Source organism: Phoxinus phoxinus (assembly GCF_949152265.1).
Source record: "Phoxinus phoxinus genome assembly, chromosome: 17".
In the NCBI taxonomy this organism is placed as follows: Eukaryota; Metazoa; Chordata; class Actinopteri; order Cypriniformes; family Leuciscidae; genus Phoxinus; species Phoxinus phoxinus.
In genome coordinates this window covers 22,083,703-22,104,933 of record NC_136892.1, presented here as the reverse complement: position 1 = coordinate 22,104,933, position 21,231 = coordinate 22,083,703, and the positions used below count along the sequence as shown (strand labels likewise).

At 38.5% G+C, this 21,231-nt stretch overlaps 1 protein-coding gene across 1 annotated transcript in view; it reads left to right on the top strand.

Annotated features, from left to right (window-relative positions):
* Window positions 1–20,692, top strand: part of vav2 (vav 2 guanine nucleotide exchange factor) — a 191,978-nt gene extending 171,286 nt beyond the window's left edge. The window contains exons 9-29 of the mRNA XM_079586009.1: window positions 481–580; window positions 2,074–2,169; window positions 3,126–3,194; window positions 3,369–3,455; window positions 4,722–4,807; window positions 4,891–5,023; window positions 5,390–5,404; window positions 7,373–7,482; window positions 7,566–7,667; window positions 10,491–10,579; window positions 10,728–10,741; window positions 10,971–10,992; window positions 11,286–11,413; window positions 12,582–12,653; window positions 12,843–12,904; window positions 13,282–13,398; window positions 14,675–14,762; window positions 15,427–15,550; window positions 18,024–18,107; window positions 18,378–18,532; window positions 18,768–20,692. Of these exons, the coding sequence (XP_079442135.1) occupies window positions 481–580; window positions 2,074–2,169; window positions 3,126–3,194; window positions 3,369–3,455; window positions 4,722–4,807; window positions 4,891–5,023; window positions 5,390–5,404; window positions 7,373–7,482; window positions 7,566–7,667; window positions 10,491–10,579; window positions 10,728–10,741; window positions 10,971–10,992; window positions 11,286–11,413; window positions 12,582–12,653; window positions 12,843–12,904; window positions 13,282–13,398; window positions 14,675–14,762; window positions 15,427–15,550; window positions 18,024–18,107; window positions 18,378–18,532; window positions 18,768–18,815 (1,801 nt within the window). The 3' untranslated portion in view covers window positions 18,816–20,692. The remainder of the gene's footprint in view (window positions 1–480; window positions 581–2,073; window positions 2,170–3,125; window positions 3,195–3,368; window positions 3,456–4,721; window positions 4,808–4,890; window positions 5,024–5,389; window positions 5,405–7,372; window positions 7,483–7,565; window positions 7,668–10,490; window positions 10,580–10,727; window positions 10,742–10,970; window positions 10,993–11,285; window positions 11,414–12,581; window positions 12,654–12,842; window positions 12,905–13,281; window positions 13,399–14,674; window positions 14,763–15,426; window positions 15,551–18,023; window positions 18,108–18,377; window positions 18,533–18,767) is intronic.
* The last annotated feature ends 539 nt before the right edge of the window (window positions 20,693–21,231 follow it).

The window sequence follows — 21,231 nt, the reverse complement described above, 5'->3', positions numbered from 1 at the left end:
ATAATTAATGTTACTCTATCAATGTTAAGATTCTTTTAAATATGCAAATTAAAAAGTATGACAGACTTTCTCCAGGTATTAGAACTTTATTAAAATTATACCTAATAAAACGACAAATGTTTACTTTCACGAGCTGTCACGTATTTGCAAGCTTTCAGCGGGAATCTCATAAGTGAGAAATGAGAATAAGAAAAGTTTAAAGCTTACAAGCCACCGTCCGTTGACCGGCCACAATGATTTTTGAGATTTTTAAGGGTTCGATTCCCTCAAGTCTGCACTCTATCAAGATGCATCCTATCAAGAACACATCCGGGGTACTTTCATGCGTCCTCTGTACTTGCTTTTTTGAGTATTGGAACTGGTTTTTGATGGTTGATGATGTAGTACGCAGACGTAAGATCGCTTAAGAAAGCATTTTGAGAAACGGCCTGAATGTCATCGCAGGGTTATGGCATCAGTATTTTGATCTTTCTTTTGTAGACTGCTCATCTACGGCCAGTACTGCAGCCATATGGAGAATGCTCAGAAGACACTGGATGAGCTGATTGCCACACGGGAAGATGTCAAGTGTAAAGTGGAGGTAGGCTCTTACTATAATCAGACTCCTCAGTTGATATATTGTATGGTACACATATGTTATATAGTATTGTTAGTCAGTAGAAGCGCTTGAAATTTGTAAAAGCAGTCTAATATTATACATTTTAATGGTATTTTGATGTTTCATGTATGCAGTGTCATCTATATACTGTACATGTGTGTATATGTATATATATATGTATTAAAGTATGACAAAATTACATTTTCTGGGGTGAACTATCATGCTCAATATCTACTAAACACTGTTAAAATGTATCATCAGCCAGTGCAATGCGCTGGGGCAGAGACACTGCCTCAAAGAGACTCTTTTAACAGCTCTTTCTCCCAGAGACCGCTCCAGTGGTCAGCCCCTGCATAGCGTTCGCTCTCGGCAGACTGCTGTTGACAGTTTTGGGACATGAACTAATTTTACTCTGTGCTAATGCTGCTCAGGATGAAGGACTACAGGGCTGTTTGTGTGACTGCCAGTCTGAGGCAGTGTGGGTTACTTTAATGACTTCAAAAATAAATACTGGCGAGAGAAGCCATTATTTCCAGGCGGGATTAGAGAAGATTACAGATGAAATCACAGCAACTATTGTGGACACACTTGTTGACAAATTCACATAATTATCATTCTGTTATCTCACACACAAGAAGGGCTCTGTAATCTAGTACAGTCCATTCAAAGCGCAGTTACGAGACCTCGTGGAAAGAGACCAGAGCCTCTTGTAATGGATTAGTCAGAGATCCTTCATCAGGAGGGAAGTGGAGTCAGTGATAGTCATAGAGATGATGAACCTCTTCCTCAAGTCCATTCTGAATGTCAAGCGTGACATTTAAATAGTCTGTCCTCCTTGCTTACTTGTCACATGAGAACAGGGAGATTAAAAATGAAGAGATTAACGCATAAACTGAAGACAACAAATCCACAGTGCAGAGGACAAGATAACATCTGGTTTACAGTTTATACACTGGAGACAACATGACATTTTTATTTTGTTAAATTACTGTTTCTGATCTTATTGTGCATGATTATTTACTGTTGAAGCCTGTTTCCACCTCAGAGTAGAACAAAGATAATTGCGTTTTTAATAAATGATGAAGTAAAAGTCACATTGTGAGATATACATTTGTAATTATGAAAATGTAAAATTGCAGGTGTGAGATATAACATTTAAAACATTTTTTGTAAAAACAGGTTTTTAGGTTTCCATAGTATACTATACACTATTTCAAAGAAATAAATTGCCATAGCCATTAATACAATTGGGGGGAATTTTTTTTCCATGATCCAATGAAATCATAATCAATAAAAGTCTTGCTTTACATTATTTTTCACCGTACAATTTTGTTCTACTCTAAAATATGCCACATTCTTGAAGGCCGTCTTCAGTGATTGTCAGTTTAAAATACTACTACTTTTTTTGTTCTTTATTTGTTCTGAGAGTTTCCTTTTAAAAACTGCTCACCTGTTGCAATAATCCTCGTTTACAGGAGTGTACCATGAAGGTCCAGGAGGGAAAGTTCAAACTGCAGGATCTTCTGGTTGTCCCCATGCAGAGGGTCCTTAAATACCACCTTCTGCTAAAGGTGAGACCCACTACTCATCATCAACAATATTATGAGCTCATCTCTCACTAAGAGAGTTTAAGAAAAATTAAGGAACCTGTTCAACTTCCATTTATTCTGGTGGTGAGGTTTGAAAGCTGCTCTGCTGAACAGCACCTCCTGTGAACCCCAAAACCTTATAAAACATTCAGATCGTTTTACCTCATCCAACAAGACCCATGTGGCTCTCCACTCTGCCCAGCCACTGCTAATAGAGATCATGTATAAAACAGGACGCCCTGCATGATACAAACCATCATTAATTCACAACACACATTAATAATGGATACGGCGAGTGTGACGTGACAGAAGGGCAGGATATAGGGGAGTGAGCACTGGGGGGTGTATACAGTGACACTGTTTAAATCAGCCATGCTTAAATCATATTATCCGTACCCCATTTCATACACTCCAATCCAGAGTGTGCTAATGTGTGTGAGTTGTGTTTGAGATGACACATGTTTGTTTCTAAATGGTTTGTTAAATATAACAAGTCCTCCTTCCTTTGAGGACGTCCTCAATAATTTTATATTATAAATATGTATAAAATGATTTACATGTAGATACAGGTCATCGTTAATTGGAAAATGCAGTCACTTGCAAACAATTTTATCGACAATTGTTGGGCAGCGATGACAATGATGATTCTGTGTGCTTCTATGTGTATTTCTTTCCAGCTAAATGATATGGTAATAAAGTATATCGTGCATATTTACAAGGGGTTTTTTGCACGTTTCTGTCTGTGTGAGAGTGTGCGTGTACAGTATGTGGGAGGCAGAAAGAAAGCGTGCTTTCAATTGATGATAAAAGGTAGTTTAGTGCGGAAAACACAGAAATGGTAAAATATCGCCTGGATATGGCATCATGAGTTTTATCCCTTTTACCATAAACAGACCAAGTCTGTATATGTGACTTATTATTGTGTTGTGTTTCCGCAGGAGTTGGTTAGTCACTCTATGGACCGTCCGGAGAGGCAGCAGCTTAAAGAAGCACTAGAAGCCATGCAGGTGTGGACTCTGATAAAACCCTCATACACACCTTAATATACCAATACAGTGTTTGATGTCAAGAGTTGGTTTGTAATATAATTATCCCTTAAAGATTTTGTATTTTGGGGGACGAGTGGCTTGGGAGTTTTTATCTGAGTGTTTTACCTTTGTCTATTTATCTGTCTTTCGAAGGACCTGGCCATGTACATCAATGAGGTGAAGAGAGACAATGAAACCCTGAAGAAAATAAGTGAATTTCAGAGCTCAATAGAAAATCTAGTAAGTGTTCATGAAGTTGTGTGATACACTGGCAATATCAATGCAGAAAGAGTGCACACGTTAAAGTTTGGCCAGTAATAATTCATTTTATGACCCTGTTTGGTTCAAATATGGGCCTTATCTACCTGTGCATTATATTTTTCATGTGTATTTCTGTCCAGTTAAATGTTATGCTAATATATCATTCATATTCAATGGCCAACCTACAGTCTGTTCTGTTGAGGTACATCGATAAATGTAATATCGATACTGAGAACATCACAGCTTGTATCAGAATCTTGTAATTGACTTAGTGCCTTTACTTGTAGCTTTTATGAGGATTGCAAAAATCAGGTTGGACCCCTCTATTGTGTCCTTTGCAAGACTTATGTCTGAGGTCATGCACATTTCAGCATGCTGGCCAATTCCTCTTTATCCCCAAACATTTAGTTGTTTACAAGCCTCCACCTGCCCCCCATCTGTCACTTCTGTTCAGTAAAATAAATCCTGAAAGCCTCCAGGCCACAAGCACAGAACATGTTTAGGACTGTTTAAAGGGAATGAAATCAGTGTATCCTCTCCCAGTAGCTAATGTAGGAGTTAGTGTATCAGCTCTGGTTTATTTATGTGAGGGTCTGTGCTGCAGATGACGCCTGCAGCTATACATCAATGAGCCAATGAGGCATGACACTTACAGACAAAAGACATTCACTGTGGGCTTTGCCATGCCTTTAATAGCTCCTAATATAGCAGCAACTGTAGAATTACTGTAGCACCTTTTTATCTCTTTACCTCTTAAGATACTCTTCTTATGTTTATACATTATATGTATGCAGGATATTTTGCAAACAAAGACTCTATTTTTTTTTTTTTACATTAAACATATTTTGAAAACGTACAAAGATGGAAAGAACAAGCACTGTCATTTTAGGTTAAACAGACTGATAGAAATGTTTTACATTCATAATGTTAAACCAAAACCTATGTTTCTAAACCCAAACCTTTGACCCTTTGACATGCTTACAAAACGAAAAGTTTTTAGAACTATCTGTTTGGCAAATGGGCAATATTTGAGAAATCTGTCATTACATTTGCAATTCCATCTGATGCAATAAGATACTGAATTCATTGCCTTTAACTTATATTTAATCTGTAATATTATATTAAGGAACAAGTGATGCTTGGATGTATGTCACAAAGTAATGTTTGAAATTCCTCAAGCCTTTACGTCAATATAAATTGTGTGTGTGTGTGTGTGTGTGTGTGTGTGCGTGTGCGTGTGTGTAGCAGGTGAAACTAGAGGAGTACGGTAGGCCAAAGATAGACGGAGAGCTTAAAGTGTGCTCTATAGTTAACCGGACCAAACAAGACAGGTATGACTGCACCTTCATTATATGTTTTCATATGCTACAAAACAGATTGTAATAATTATTTTTTCTGTGTTTTCTTTACCTAGATACATCTTCCTATTTGATAAAGTTGTGATTGTTTGCAAGAGAAAAGGCTATAACTATGAGTTAAAAGAGATAATTGAACTTCACTTATACAAGATGTCAGATGACCCCATGAATAACCGTGACATGAAAAAGGTGAGAGACCTTTGATTAACCAGCCATCGGGCCTATTTCAGAATAAATATACCATAATTGATTACGGCAGTGATCTTAATGTTTTGTGTGTTAAAATTGCAAAGGGATATTCTGATCGTTTGCTTGGTGAATTGCGCAGTTGGATTGGGTTTATTAAAGCATGATGCTCATAATTTCAACCAATCAGAGATGATGCACTGCCCTCTCAATGCTCAAGCTCTTGTGTAAATGCAGAGAAGCTCATGCATTCTCCATGATTCTAACAATCAGGTATTTTTGCATGTATGTGAGAATGCATGTGTAACAGGGTGTCTCTCTCTTTCTCTCGTTCCCTCTCCGCCTTCAATCTCTTTGCATGTCTACCAGTCGAGTGGAAAAATGGTAAGCTGAATGCTCATGTTCTGTAAGCATTGAGGTGCCTTTCACTTCTGTGATGATGTGATCTCAAGAGATCCACAGCAGCTTTATGCTGCCAGAAGTGAATCAGCTGTTTTTACAAATCAATTTGATTAAGATGTTTCCAAAAATGTGCTGAAGAATCCATTGAGATGCACTTTTCAAAGTTTTCAAAGTTCTTTTTACTTGACACAACATCTAAAACACCCCATGAAGTCAAAATTAATCCACATCCATTAGCTTTGAGGTATATGCTAGTCTAGCTAAATTAAATTAACTTTTATTAGATGTACACAATTGCTTGGGGTCACTAAGATAAAAAAAAAAGAAGAAGAAATTAATACTTTTTTCATTGCTTATGCATTGTTACAAAATTCTAATAATTACTGTTCTTTTGTACTTTCTATTCATTAAAGAATCCTGGGGGAAAACACGTTTTAAACTATTATAATAGCAAGAAATGTAAATTCAGCATCAAATCAGCATATTAAAATTATTTCTGAAGGATCATTTGACACTGAAGACTGGAGTAATGGTGCTGAAAATGGCCAATTACAATTTAAAATGCTAAAATTAGGGCTGTCAAGGGATATTTTTTTTTTAACCTAATTACACGATTCATTTTATTTCTGTAATCGCAAATTTCAAAAATTTGCGATTACAGAATTTGCGATTATCACATTTTATCAAAAATTTGACTGAGAAAAGCATCAAATAGACATTAAAAAAGTATTTTATTGATACAACATAGAATTGGGGCCATGGGGGTGTGTAAATTATGACAGAATTTTCTTTTTCGGGTAAACTGTGCGGGTAAAATTATTCTCTAAATAAGAAACTAAAACTGCAAGAAGGTGGTGGTAAATGTCTAAATGAGTAAGATACTGAGTCATTCATTCATTCATTCGATTCGTTCAAACGGCTGATTCATTCAGGAATTAAGGAAATGGCTGCATCCGAAATCACATACCGGTACTTCCCTACTATACGGTAGGCGAAAATCTTTATGTGACAAAAGAAGTATGTCCGAATTCACAGTACTCCTAAAAGAGTAGGCAAAAAGTACCAAAAAAACGCGGATTAAACACTGTGTTGCTCGGAGACGCACAGCAGTTCTGCTCTGGCTTTATAGGTAATATTTAATCAACAGCCCTAATTCAAATATATTTTTGATCAAATAAATGTAGCCTTGCTGAGCATAAGAGACCTCTTTAAAAAACATTCAAAAATCTTACCGACCCCAAACTGTAGTGTAGAAGCATTTAAAGTAATTGATGACTCATCCTGTACTACAAAGATTTTTATTCAAATAATTTTTATTCTAGAATGAGAATGTGTGTCCCACTAATTCTACAGACTAGCAAGCAGCAAATCATTGTTTGTGGCATGATGTAGCTAAAGGCTTTTGGCTATTTTCAAAAAAAGGAAACAAGCAAAAATGTCCCTCCCAAACATCCTGTTTCAATAGGAAACTCGTCAATACAGAAAGAAAACATCAAGCGAATTGGCCCTTTAAAAAAAGCTGTGTTTATAGCATTAGATTCAATGGAACAGCCAAAGACACGTGTACCAGTGATGCGCGGGTTGATCCAAAATGAGCGGGTACCCGCGCCCCTAGTTCCTACGTCTATGGCCCAATGACGCTACTATGAGCATTTACTAGCTACTTTTAAAAAATGCGGGTCGGGTACAATATTTTCTTTCTTTTTCTTTGCGGTCCGAGTTGCGGGCGGGTTAGTTGAAAACGTCGGTCGGGTGCGGGTTGTTTATACATTGACCCGCGCATCACTGACGTGTACATGGACAATTAAAATGATACAATTATTATTATTTTATTTTTTTAAAGTGCAGACGGATATGTGAACAATCCGAAAATATTTTCAATCCATTGCTGCATTCTCTCTATATCTCTCCACCATCTCCCTCCATCAACCATCTTCTTTCCACCCATAGTGGTCCTATGGCTTCTACCTGATCCATCTGCAGGGGAAACAGGGCTTCCAGTTCTTCTGCAAGACAGAAGATACCAAGCGCAAGTGGATGGAGCAATTTGAAATGGCCATGTATGCTAGAACCGCAGTGTCAAATTACACAAGATTTTGCTCTTTGATCACTGTATCACATGTGTGATTATTTATCCACACAGGTCAAACATCAAACCCGAAAGAGCCACAGCCAACCAGCACAACTTCCAAATGCACACGTTTGAAAAGAACACCAACTGCAGAGCCTGTAAAATGCTGCTGAGGTGAGGGCTCTCTCACACAACCGCCATTCTCGCTGAATTACAGAGGCGGCGCAGTGAACGGAGACGGGTTTCGACCCATGTTACTAGGCTACTGGTTTGACCTCTATTACATGAGCTGCTTCACTGATTGGCTGTATTGACTCGTGTGAAATCATACTGCGCTGACCTAAATTTACCACCCTGCAGTGCAGGTCAGTGTGCACATTGGCTGCTAATTATAACTGCTCCATGTTTCAATCTGTGTGCAAACTGGCCTGAATTTTGTTTGGGTGTTGAATGTTGCCGCTTAGTTGTATCGACATATGGAGTCAGGTTGTGTGATTGTTGGAGCTGTATTAATGCACAAGTTGGCTTCCAAAGCCAAGCGTCACTATTACAATGGCTCATGCCTAGAATTTGAACAAGCTTTTATGTATTACATTTCAGTATTTGGCGCACTGTTTGCGCTACGGACATGAAGGATACCTCAAATTGTGTAGCTTGTTGAATCATAAGCAATTAAATGTGTGCTTTTGGCATCACAAATGATAAAATTGCACAAAAAAGCATAGAATTGCATTAAAGTCAGGACCGGAACATCATAGACTTTAAATGCTACAGACACATTTGGTTTTCAAATATGATATTTATTGTAGGACTGTTTTTCCGTACTATCAAGTGATACATCTGATCTGTTTCTGATCTGTTGTATCTACATCGTTTGCTATAGCAAAGATATAAGCATCAAAACAAGTGAGAAATCAAGACAAGTGTCTTACCTGACACTCAGTAGTGGCTCCTGACCGTAAATATGGGCAGATTCTGGGTCTTAGCGCGATTCTTAGTTCTAATTGCTTAAGACATTCAGAACACTTTTGGCAGAGTTGCGTTAATCAGCCTGAGGGTGGCACGCTAATGTTGATCGACACACAAATGCTATCTTTGAATTGCCTTAATGTAACATTTATAGCCTCAGAATGTTGTTTTAGAATATAACAAGTTGTGGATGAATGTCATATCTACTCTCAGAACAAACATAAAACAAACACAACAGAATTATATAGAGGCTATTCATGAGAGCATGTTTAAACTAAAGGATTTACACTTTGAAATGCTACTTCACATAGGAAGAACAGACAACTAGTTAGTGACATGATACATATTAATATACACATAGCTGAAGCAGATTTGATCTAGAGTGTGGTTTATGTATAATAACGTGTAAATAAGTGGAAAAAAAATTTGCCCCGATGGCTCTCATTTAGAGTGCACTGCAGTTCCATTTTTCACCACAGATTTACATTGGGAAAATTGTGGACGCTGTAGAGCTGGCGATTTTTTTTTTCGTTGGATGCATATTGAAATGAATTTGGTGAAATGATTGGTGCGCAAACAACATCTGCAATCTTAGACATTCGCATTCGGACGGGATTAGATTTTTCAGAGGGCCGTTGAGTTTTGCTGAAAAAAGGTGGTACAGTAGGTAATTTGCTAAATATTCTAAAATATTTGAAACATTTAAGGGGCTAGTCTGTTATTTTATTGCCATCCGAGTCCAAAATAATTTTTGGGGGGTTTTCTCCCACCACTTATGTTAAAATGTTGTTGTTTTTGTATCTCTGAGTTTACAATATCTCTGAGTTTACAAGAAGAGATCAATTCAAAATTCACTGTTTAAATCTTTTTTGACCACTGAGCACTATACGATATCTGTTGCGATTCGCTGTAATTTGCATGTATTTTAAAGATGTACTCTTTCAGTATTAAATTGCTGGAAAGTATTTATAAGAACAATATTTCATCACCGCTCCATCTCAGCGAGTGGGAGCTGTTAAGAGCAAAAGGAAAAAGAGAAGAAAAGTATGTAAACATTTTGAAATAGGCCATTATTGTGGTAGCAACATGCATGCAATACAGTTTTAAAATATTATATACATATGCAGCTTTATGTTTACCTCATGTAAATAAGAGGCCGCATTAACTTATCTCTGCTAATTTAAACATTTTTAAATTGACATGCATCATTTTGAGATAAAATGCAAGACAGAAAACCATTTCAAATGTATCGTGTCTATCTTTCTATATTTAAACGAGATTTAAATAATCAAATAATAAATAGGATATTATTGAAATATTTTTAAATTAAATATGATAAATATATTGTTTTTATTCAAAGCATATCACATTTTATTAACAGAGTAGACAATCATGTGAGTGACCACGTGAGCAGCGTGTTCGTAGGATCACAAAACTCACTCCTTCACCATGAATAAATCGACATCCGAATGCATGAGTTTTATCACTGAGATGTAATGCAAATTTATCATTACAGACATCCACATGAAAAACAATTACTGTCTGAATAGGGTTTTAGGAAACATGAATTTCTCTAACGTCCTCTGGGAAATCTAGTCCCTTCCAAATAGGGCTTTGGTCAGCATGGACTAAACTCCTATTAGGACAGTAATTGTTTCTTATGTGGACAAAAACAAAGCGGTTTAGAATCTGGTAGAGACTTGGTGGTGGGCTCTTTTAACTTGGGCCAGTAAGCAACAACCTAGAAACCACCTAGAACAACTTAGCAATTGCTTAGCAGTGTCTTGGCAACTACTCACAACATCTTAGAAACATGGTTCTAAGTTATTCATGGGTGAGCATGACTCAAAATCAAAACAAATTCTAGTTGTTGTGTTTGGATGAGTTTGATCTTCAGTAGGACCTCACGAAATGAAGACATTTTATCGTATTATATTGTCATTTCTCATTTGTCAGAGCCCTAGCTGCTTTCAGACCCTTTAGCATCAGTATGTGTCTCTCACTCTTATTTTATCATTCTTTCTTTAGGGGTATTTTCTATCAGGGATACTACTGTCCACGCTGTGGGACCGGCGTCCATAAGGAGTGTCTGGAGGTCATTACCATCTGCAAAATAAGTAAGTCTCTCACAGAAAGTTGCTTCTTAAAGAACCACATGTACATTACATCTGCCCTAATTAAAGAGAACAAACCACTGACCATGCTCTCTCTCTCTCTCTCTCTCTCTCTCTCTCTCTCTCTCTCTCTCTCTCATTATTATTTCAGGTCCCCATGATTCGGTGAGTTTTTAGTGGCCTGAACTAATAAACTTCCATCTCTCAGATTACTCCACACTAATGTCTAATGAATTAATCATCCACTCTCACTGACTTTTACCAAACTTCACTACTTTATTTAATCTTAAAGTTTCTCCTCAATTTTGAAAAACACTTTAAAGATATGCTTAGATGAAAACCATGTTACACTTTGAAGTGCATTAAATCATACATTTCCTTCTGTCTATTGCAGGAGCCAGGGCTTCCACAATCAGGTAAGAATATAAGTAAAATGTGATTTCTGTCTGTCTTCTGAGATACTAATGCAGTTATGTCAATATAAAAAATTTAGATACTGCGCACAGCTTCAGGCTCTTAAACTGAAATGGACCACATTCAGCGCACATGCTCTAAAGAAATTATATGTCAGCTCTCTGCTGACATCTAGTGTATAGTACATGCATGCAATAAACATAGGGTATGGGTGTGTTCTAAGAATAGCAATTATAAGGGTCCATGTACTTTGTTCTTCTTGCAGTTCTGATCATTTTTTAATTGTGTTCTTAAGGTCCAAAGATGGTGGCCATCAAAAATTACAATGGTACCCCTGCCATACCAGGCAAGATGCCACTCTGCTTCCAGACAGGAGAAGTCATTGAGCTCCTGAAGGGAGATCCAGACACATCATGGTGGGAGGTATAATATTATAAAATGAAACCAGATTTACACTTTTTCTTGGTGCCAAATACTAGTAAAATAGCTTTAGTTCAGTTGGCCCATTTAAAGAATTATAGTATTGTTTTAAATGGTACAAAAACAAGTCCCTTTCTGATGTAAACAAATCATATTAGAGATACAACCAAATCAGGAATACAATTTCCTAACGGGTAAGAGACCTGTTAAGTCACAGGTGACACAGGTGTTAAGGGACATGGAAGCACCTAGCCATGCAGTCTGCATTTACAAACATTTGTGAAAAAATGGGTCTTACTATAAGTGGTATTATTAAAATATTGAAGCATTTAGGAACAGCAGCCACGGAACACCACGCAAAGTCACAGAGCAGACACTGTGCTGAGCCGCATGGTGTGTAAAAGTCACCAACGCTCTGCTGATTCAATAGCTGAAGAGGTCCAAACTTACACTGGCATGAATGTCAGCACAAAAACTGCAGTGGGAGCTTCTTAGAATGGGTTTCAATGGCCGAGCAGCTGCATGCTAGTATCACATCACCAAGCACAAAGCGTTGGATGGAGTGGTGTAAATCGCGCTTCTCTGTTTAGCAGTCTGATGGGCGGTTCTGGGTTTGACTGTGACTGACTGTGATGACTGTGTCCCCGTGCACAAGGTCCATAAAGACATGGTTGGATGAGTTTGGTGTGGAAGAACTTGACTGGCTTAGCCTCAACCCCATCAAACACCGTTGATATGAACTGAAACGGAGATTGCGAGCCAGCCCTTCTCGTCCAACACCAGTGCCTGACCTACACAAATGCTGTGCTAGATGAATGGGCAAAAGTTTCCAAAAAAACACTCCAAAATCTTGTGGAAAGCCTTCCCAGAAGAGTGGAAACTGTTGTAGCCACACAGAAGTTGACCAACTCCATATTAAAGTCTAATGTATTTAGAATGTGTTGCCATTACAGTACAGTCCCTGTTGGTGTCCCAATACTTTTGTCCATATAGTGTTTTTATGGCCAGTAAAAAAAAAATCAGTTCACGGAACTTCACACACCATTGGCATTCATTTTGGACCCTGGTCATACCTAATATAGTTTGAGTTCTATAAACTGCTGTCTTATTATGGTGGGCTTAAAGTCCTTAATTCATCTTTACGTGTCATTTGTTTGCATTTTTCTCTAAGGGCAAGCTCATCCAAACCCAAAAGACTGGCTTCTTCCCCAGTTCCAGTGTGAAACCATGTCTAGACCCTAAGGTACAGATTCATAAAAACAAAAGCGAATAATTTTAACATTTACATTTTCTTAAATTATTCCTATAATTTTTTCTTTCTCTTAAATATATGTACTGTATACTAGAATTGTTAGACAATGTTCTATACTATTAGAAATGAAACCAGCCCCTGTGGTCTTTTATAATTTTTTGATGGCTTTCTTCTCTACAGCCTTTCCAGTCATTTTCCAGCCGTCAGTCCTCCAGAGAAACAGATTACTACGTTTATCCCTGGTATTTCAATCCTTTTTGCGAACACATTGATTTTTCCATTTTTACTCTGTACAATACCAAGATACTACAATATTTATTTTGTTTATAATCACTGTTCACAGTCTCATATTATATATTACATTACTAATAATATAATTATATAGTAATACATCTTTGCAGCTATGCTACTCTCCTTTGATCCAGTGAAATTTGCATGGAGTTATATATGTCATAACTAGAATCAATGATGATGATTGATTAGCTTTAGGTTAATTGTAAGGCATGTTAGGTCTTTATTGTGTTTTAATGAGGTAACGACCTCTGTGAGAGCTCCTGTAATGATGTACAGGGTATTGAACGGGCTTGTGAATGAGTTGTGTTTTCCCTGTGGGCTTCAGGTTTGCAGGAAACATGGAGCGGCAGCAGGCCGACAACCTGCTCAAGTCTCACAGCAGCGGCACCTATCTGATCCGAGAGAGAACCGCAGAGGCTGAGAGATTCGCAATCAGCATCAAGTGAGTATTACATGTGTTCATGTCCACAATAGAACATTCTGTCCATCCATCCATCCATCCATCTTCTTCCGCTTATCCGGTGCCGGGTCGCGGGGGCAGCAGTCTAAGCAGAGATGCCCAGACTTCCCTCTCCCAAGAACACTTCCTCCAGCTCTTCCGGGGGGACACCGAGGCGTTCCCAGGCCAGCCGGGAGACATAGTCTCTCCAGCGTGTCCTAGGTCTTCCCCGGGGTCTCCTCCCGGTGGGACGTGCCTGGAACACCTTCCCTGGAAAGCGTTCAGGAGGCATCCGGAACAGATGCCCGAGCCACCTCAGCTGACCCCTCTCGATGTGGAGGAGCAGCGGCTCTACTCTGAGCTCCTCCCGAGTGACCGAGCTCCTCACCCTATCTCTAAGGGATCGCCCAGCCACTCTGCGGAGAAAGCTCATTTCGGCCGCCTGTATCCGAGATCTTGTCCTTTCGGTCATGACCCAAAGCTCATGACCATTCTGTCCGTCTTCTTTTAGTATTTTGTCAGTCATTAGCAATTTTCCATTCACCTATTTTAATGCGCATTTTGGGATGTCAAATAAAAAATCGCTGGATAGAAACGGCAATATGCACACGAAAAGCTTATGTGCTCAATTGAGGCGGATACATTTTTTTTAATCCAATAAGAAGACATGCACGTAAACTACAATATAAACACATTTACCAAATAAATCCCTCAATGCACAACAAAACAACTCATGTGAATTTGCCTCATCAGTGGTTGTGATTGGATAACTGGACTAACCAGTGGACCAATTTCATTGCACATCATCTTTAATGTTGGTTTGATCGTTCTGAAATGCCTGAGCCGAAGTCTGTCATAAAAATTGATTTGGTTTAATTCCCTCCCAGAAGCGCCTCACATGATGTCCAAACACCAGGAATCCGAACGCCAGATAACATTAAAGCGTTTATTGGGTTTTGCCAGCATGCTCTAAAACACAATCATTTATGATGTAGGAAAAAAGAGTCACAGTGGATTCCCCGATTGCAGCATCTTTCATTTTTATTACATATACTGTGTTTTGTGCCAATTTCCCAGGAAGTGACGATTTTGTTCTTTTTAACACATGAGATGGAAAGAGTGCATTATTCACAAATGTTTTATACGATATTCCAATTTTGCACAAGTTAAATTCGCAACTGAATAAATATGCCTTCCATATATAGTATGATATACAATGTTATTGGGAAACGTTCTGTGAGTTTTGTGAATGATGGGAACATTTCTCTCCTTTAAACAGGTTTAATGATGAAGTGAAGCATATTAAAGTTATTGAAAAAGACAACTGGATTCACATTACAGAGGCAAAGAAGTTTGAAAGCCTTCTGGTAAGAGAAATGTCTTGCATTTGTATAATGCTTGTATGGTGAAGACTGGATTGAAAAACATTTTCTGCAGTTTTACACAATTAATTCACTCAATTTACTTAACATACAGATTTCAGTCCAGGTTTCACTTTAGATATTTTATTTTCATGTCTATACTTGTACACACTAACATTCAAACATTTAAGGGTAAGTAAGATTTATTTTAAAAAGAAGAGAAGAAAAGAAAATTCAGCGTGGACACATTTATTTGATCAGAAATTAGAGACAATATATAGTGTAATAAAATATTTATATTTCAAATGAATGCAGTTCTTTTTAACTTTCTATTTATCCAAAAAGATACAGTATATATATATATATAGTGTGTGTGTGGTTTTTTTTTTATAGTAATGTTATTTTATTTTACAGTTAGTAATGATATTTCACAATATAGCCAATCTTTTATAGCCATATGTTGCACGGCTGCCAAAAAACAAGATGTGTGATGCTAATACGGCTCTGCTTCATTTACAAAGAACCAAAGCCTAATCTAGGCCTACCTAAATCTTTTTTTTTTTAAATTCCCTTGCAAATATTGGTATTTCTTCTTGAAATGCAGCTCTAGTTTCTTAGCTTTTTTTCTGAGATTTCTGTAAGTAACTTTCGATATGTTTCTTTGTTACAGGAGCTTGTGGAGTATTATCAGATTCATTCACTGAAAGAGAGCTTTAAGCTGTTGGACACGACATTACGGTACCCTTACAAATCCAGGGAACGCTCAAGCTCTCGCACCAATACCCGCTCTCCAGGTAAACGTTCACTGCCATAATTCTCTGTATTTTTATCTCTCTTTGTTCTTCTCCCTTACTCCCTTCTTTTATTATTTTCACTCTTCTGCTTTTTTGCTTTCTCTGTCCCACATTTATTATTGAGCCCCCACCAGTCTGGCCAGCAGCCTTCCACAATCTTTGGACACACTCTGGAAGTCTGAACAAACAAAACCTGCCAGCTGGTCCCGCCCTCACATTCTGTATGCTCCGCCTCCTGGTATTTCAGCTGTCAGTCATCTTAGGCTTGGTTGTTAAGGAGCCGCCCACTCTGGCTGAGCTGAATAGGTTCTAATAAACAGATGCTTCATTGGGTGTATTATAAGTTATGCGCCTTTGTTCTCCTTCCAGCCAAGCTTAACTAGAATTTGCTTATATTTATGCAAGTGTGTAAAGACTGTGCCTGTTTCTGAGAATGGCTAAAGGAATCATTCACCCAAAAATTATAATTTTGTTCAAACCTCAATTACTACTTTCCATGGAACAGAAAAGGACAGAATGTTCACTGTGTTCTTTTCCATACTGTGAACAGTTTAATTCAGTGAAGACTTTTTCCTCATCACGGCTGCAATTATTCGATTAAAAAATAGTTTAAACAGTATTATTGTGAAATGTAATTTACAATTTACTATTTTAATATATTTAGGGCCCGAGCACCGATGGTGAGAGGACCCTATTGGATCTGCTCCGTTTATTCTTCTTCTCCAAAGTGAATCGCATAAAACTCACGAAACTTTGCACACGCGTCAGAACTGCTGAAAATTTACATCTGATATGGGTTTCAGAATTGGGTGGGGCAAATTGGCTCAATAGGGCCCCCTACATTTTTTCCCCGGCGCTACGTTTCACGTACGTGGAAGAAATTCGGTACATACATGTAATGACCCAATACCTACTAAAAAGTCTCTTGGAGCGTAGCCCTAAACACAACAGGAAGTCTGCCATTTTGAACTTCCTCTCAGATTTTGTGCAGTTTTTGCCATTTTCAGGCCTCATACTTTAACAAACTCCTCCTACAGTTTTGATCTGATCCTCTTCAAATTTTGTGAGTGTAATCTTAAGGCCTTTGTGACGTTAAATTGCGAAGATCGAAGATCAATTTCAGCCTTTGGGTGATATGCATCATCAGATAAGTTCTATATTAATGTTGCTTTTAGTTCCGATGTTGCTAGGCAACCACAAACAGCCCGCAGTAACTCAGGCATACGATGTCCAATCTGCCCCAAACTTCACATGTTTGATAAGAGTCCTGTCCTGAACACATGACCAGGCTCATATTCAGTTATAGTAATAGCGCCACCTGCTGGTAGCAGGAAGTGTAGCAAATACAAATTACTTTAACATAGTCCTCCTATATTTACATACTGCCCACTCACAAAACTTTGCACATGCGTCAGAAATTTGATGTTTCGCTATGAAACAGGAATTTGTTGTAACTCGGACATACAGTGTCACATGTTTTATTAAAGTCCTGGCCTGAAGACAACAGAAAATTACACGTTTTACACTGTGATTAACTCCTTATAGAGATTAAACCAGATCAACATCATATATGGTCAGTCTAATCTTAAGGCCTAAGCGGTGGTAAATTGTGAAGATCTTGAGTTTTCACAGTCTGTGGCGGCCTGACAAATTCTGCTGGTATCAGGAAGTGTGGCAAATACAAATGACTTTGAAATATTCCTCCTATATTTACATACTGCCCACCGTGCTCTGTTTTCCTAAAGCCGCCGGGTGGCGGTGTCACGGGTGCAAGGGCCCTTTTCATCGCTGCTTGCAGCTTTAATTTAATATGTAATTTATTCCTCTGTATTTTCAGCATTCTAATATGCTGATTTGTTGCTCAATAAACATTTAATATTAGTATCAATGTTGAAAACAGTTGAACTGCTTAATATATTTGTGAAAACCATCATACACATTTTTTTCAAGATTTTTTTTTTAACAATGTAAAAGTCTTTATTATAAATGTATTCATGCTAAATAAGGGTATAAAATCAGTATCTTTCAAAAAATAATAATGACTCCAACCTTTTAAATGGTAGTGTATATAGATGAAAAAATTAGTTTAGATTGCATTGGAACAACATGCCAGAGTAACTGATTTTTGGGTCATCTGCATCTGTAAGAATTCTAGCTACTTTTTTCCACATGCATACAAACACACATGCACCTTACTGACTCTGTTACCTTGTCTTAGTTTGGTAAGGAAACCACGTCCTTGAACTTACCCTGTTGTGATGTGCAACTCTGCTGTATCTTCCTCATTTATTTGTTTGCTCTCTCTCTCTCTCTCTCTCTCTCTCTCTCTCTCTCTCTCTCTCTCTCTCTCTCTCTCTCTCTCTCTCTCTCTCTCTCTCTCTCTCTCTCTCTCTCTCTCTCTCTCTCTCTCTCTCTCTCTCTCTCTCTCTCTCTCTCTCTCTTCCCCCCTCCTCTCCCTATTCTGTCTCAGCAGCCACCTGTGCTTCCTACAACTTCTCCTTCCTCAGTCCTCAGGGCCTCAATTTCTCCTCTCAAAGCTCTGCTCCCTTCTGGTCAGGTACTGCGCTTTTTGCTCATGCTTTTGCATCATCCATGCCACCTCCCCTAATTCCTCTTCAACTTCTGTCGCTTATCCACACCCCTCCCCTTGTTGTGTTTTCAGCATCCTCTTGTTAGGGCTTCAGAAATGTATACAATTCTTGTAATAATACCACATTCATTTACATCTCACTCACAATGTCAAATTGTCCACTCATCTGTTGTATAAGCATTTAATGACGCTCTTCAGCATTTTACATGCACTAATCTCCGGATGTTGTTGGTACAGTATTCACACCCAGGGTAGTCAGCACAGCTGTGGCGCGATACAACTTCGCCGCTCGAGACATGAGAGAGCTGTCCCTGCGAGAAGGGGACATCGTCAAGATCTACAGCAAGATTGGTGGAGACCAAGGCTGGTGGAAAGGAGAGGCCAATGGCAGGGTAATAAAGCAAGCAAATGTTATGAGCACATGAAAAATAGGCCAGTTGGACATTTTTAAAGCAACTTTTGTATAATAATAGTTTATTGTCTGTAAAACATCCAGTTGGCCAATCACATTAGAAGACCTGAATTAACTGTTTTATAATGAAAAACTGAGCAAAATTTGAACATTTATTCTCAATGTGTGAATCCAAGGTTGTATATTCTTAGATTCTGTCTCTGTTTTCCATTCAGATTGGATGGTTCCCCTCCACGTACGTCGACGAGGAGGGGGTGCAGTGAAACTTTGGAGTCACAAATCGTCCAATTGCACTCTGATCCGCAGCCCTCTGAGAGGACTCTTTGGTTTCCAAGGCAACACCTAATTGGAAGTCTTTTATCTGGAAACTAATTTTACAATGAATATTTGTACTTCTGTCTCTTTTCATCATGTACGAATATGCTTTTTCCCTTTCTCGGAATGTCTGTGATCTCTGTGAAGAAAACTGCTCGGAGTCTGTTTTGTTCTCAGTGTCGGGAGGAGGAAACCGTGAACAGAGCAGAACTTAAAGTGGCCAAAGGACAAGCATGGCTTTAAGTTTGTACAGTAATACCTGTAACGTGCGCTGACGGCCACAGGGGTATAATGGGGGGTGGGGACATATAAATAAATATATATATAAATATAATTTATTAAAGAGATATATCTATGATTAGAATGCAACGTTGAACATTTGTTCAACAGCACCAATGCAAAGAATATAGAAGAGCAGAGCAGATGCACTTTGCATTTCTTTACAGAGAGAATTTGCCTTAGTAAATGGTAATGCCTTTAGATGTGGAGGTAAAGAGATGGATTCAGACTCATCTTGCACATACAAATTCGTACATCTACCCTGTCCAAAAATATGGTGCCTTTTTATACATGTCTTCACTCCCAACAGAGTCTGGTTTATATAGCTGCAGCATTAACGCCCTGTTCTGCAGTGGTGCTCTTTCACGACCCTATCCGCCCATTCAGCTGGACTCTGCTCAACCGGAAGACCATAAAAGAGACTCAACATTTCTTGGACTGAAATGATCAGATGTCAGATCTGCTCATCATCTCACTGGAACAAGGGGAAGCTAACCGAAAGCATTCAGTCGTGACTGGAATTGCTTTTACAGTGAAAAATACAACCACCATCATGTCTTCATCTTCCTTCAAGAGATTGGCAAAAGTGCAATGGAGTATCAGGAAGAGGTTCCTTAAACACTGTTAGCTGTGATTAGCATTTATTTCCATGTTCTTAGTGGTCCAGATTTGGACTGAAAAGGGAAAATTGAATGCTGTTCTGTGCACTGATTTTCATGAATACCCAGAGGTTTTTGTGATTTTTTTTTTTTTTTTTTTTTTTTTTTTTTTTCACCTTCTACAAGCACATACATATTGCCATTTCACGTTTCTCGTCTGCAGCCTGCCGCATTACAGTATCTTGCCTTACTGGTGGACACTTGGTGCTACAGTCCTACATATTGAAATCCCTGAGTTAGGGCAGAATTTTCTTTTTTGCTGTTGTTGTGGACGAGGAGACCCACTGCTGAAGAACCTCAGCCATCAAGTGCACTTTATCTGTCCAGAGACCTTTTAACACAGGACACCACACTGCAGACCAGGACATTAAAATTTCATATTATTTAAAAAGAAAAATCTGTCCTTATTTTTACCTCTGGAGGGGGAGGGGGGGTGAGAGTATAAAATCATTGACACTATGATCAGTGGTCCCTCAAAGTCTGATATTGAACATACTGTAAGTGCATGGATGTGTCCCTCAAACAGTCCTTGGAGAAAAACCTTTTGCTGTTGCCGGCCATCATAAATCGAACCCGTGAATTGAGGTGGAAGTGTGCTGGACTCTAATAAAGCATCGGACATTTTAGCCGTGCTCCAGGCTTGAATACGGCTGTCTGCAGTGATGGAAGAGTGCAGCTCGTGTCAAGGTAGCGCTGGCTTATGGGCTTAGTACCTGTTTGTGTGTAGTGGACAAAAAAAAAACCATTGCATGTGGTCATAGATATTACAACTGCTGTCCGTGGATCCTGAAAAAAAGATTTAAAAAAAATTGTGTACATTTTTTTTTGAATGGTCAGTTATTTGGAAACTGAGTTCTATCATGAAATAAATATTTCTTTTTTGCCTATTTGTGCTGTCCTCATTGTTATGATCAATGGATGGATAGTCATGTGTGTAGAGATGGATGGATAGTGATGGATGTAGATAGATAGATAGATAGATAGATAGATAGATAGATAGATAGATAGATAGATAGATAGATAGATAGATAGATAGATAGATAGATAGATAGATGGATGGATGGATGGATGGATGGATAGGACAATGCCTACTGGTAGTTAATAGTGGGATGCAAGACTGCTCACTCCAACAGTACATTCTCTGATGTATGTGTTAATGATCGCCACTAGGGGGAGCCAGTTTACTAGCCTTTTTCCATGACATTGAAGGCACCTGACATGATTTTGAGCTGAATATTTTTCATTTAGCCTGTGAAAGAGTCAGACTGGTCATATGCCTTACAGCTGTTCATACCATTTTCTCTAAAATACTGCCTGGGAGAAGCACCATCTGTGCATGATTTCACATCTGTTCTGCACATCACGATCAGATCCACCATAATAGATCTGTTCACCTACTGACAGAGCTTCCTCTTTACTTTTAGTA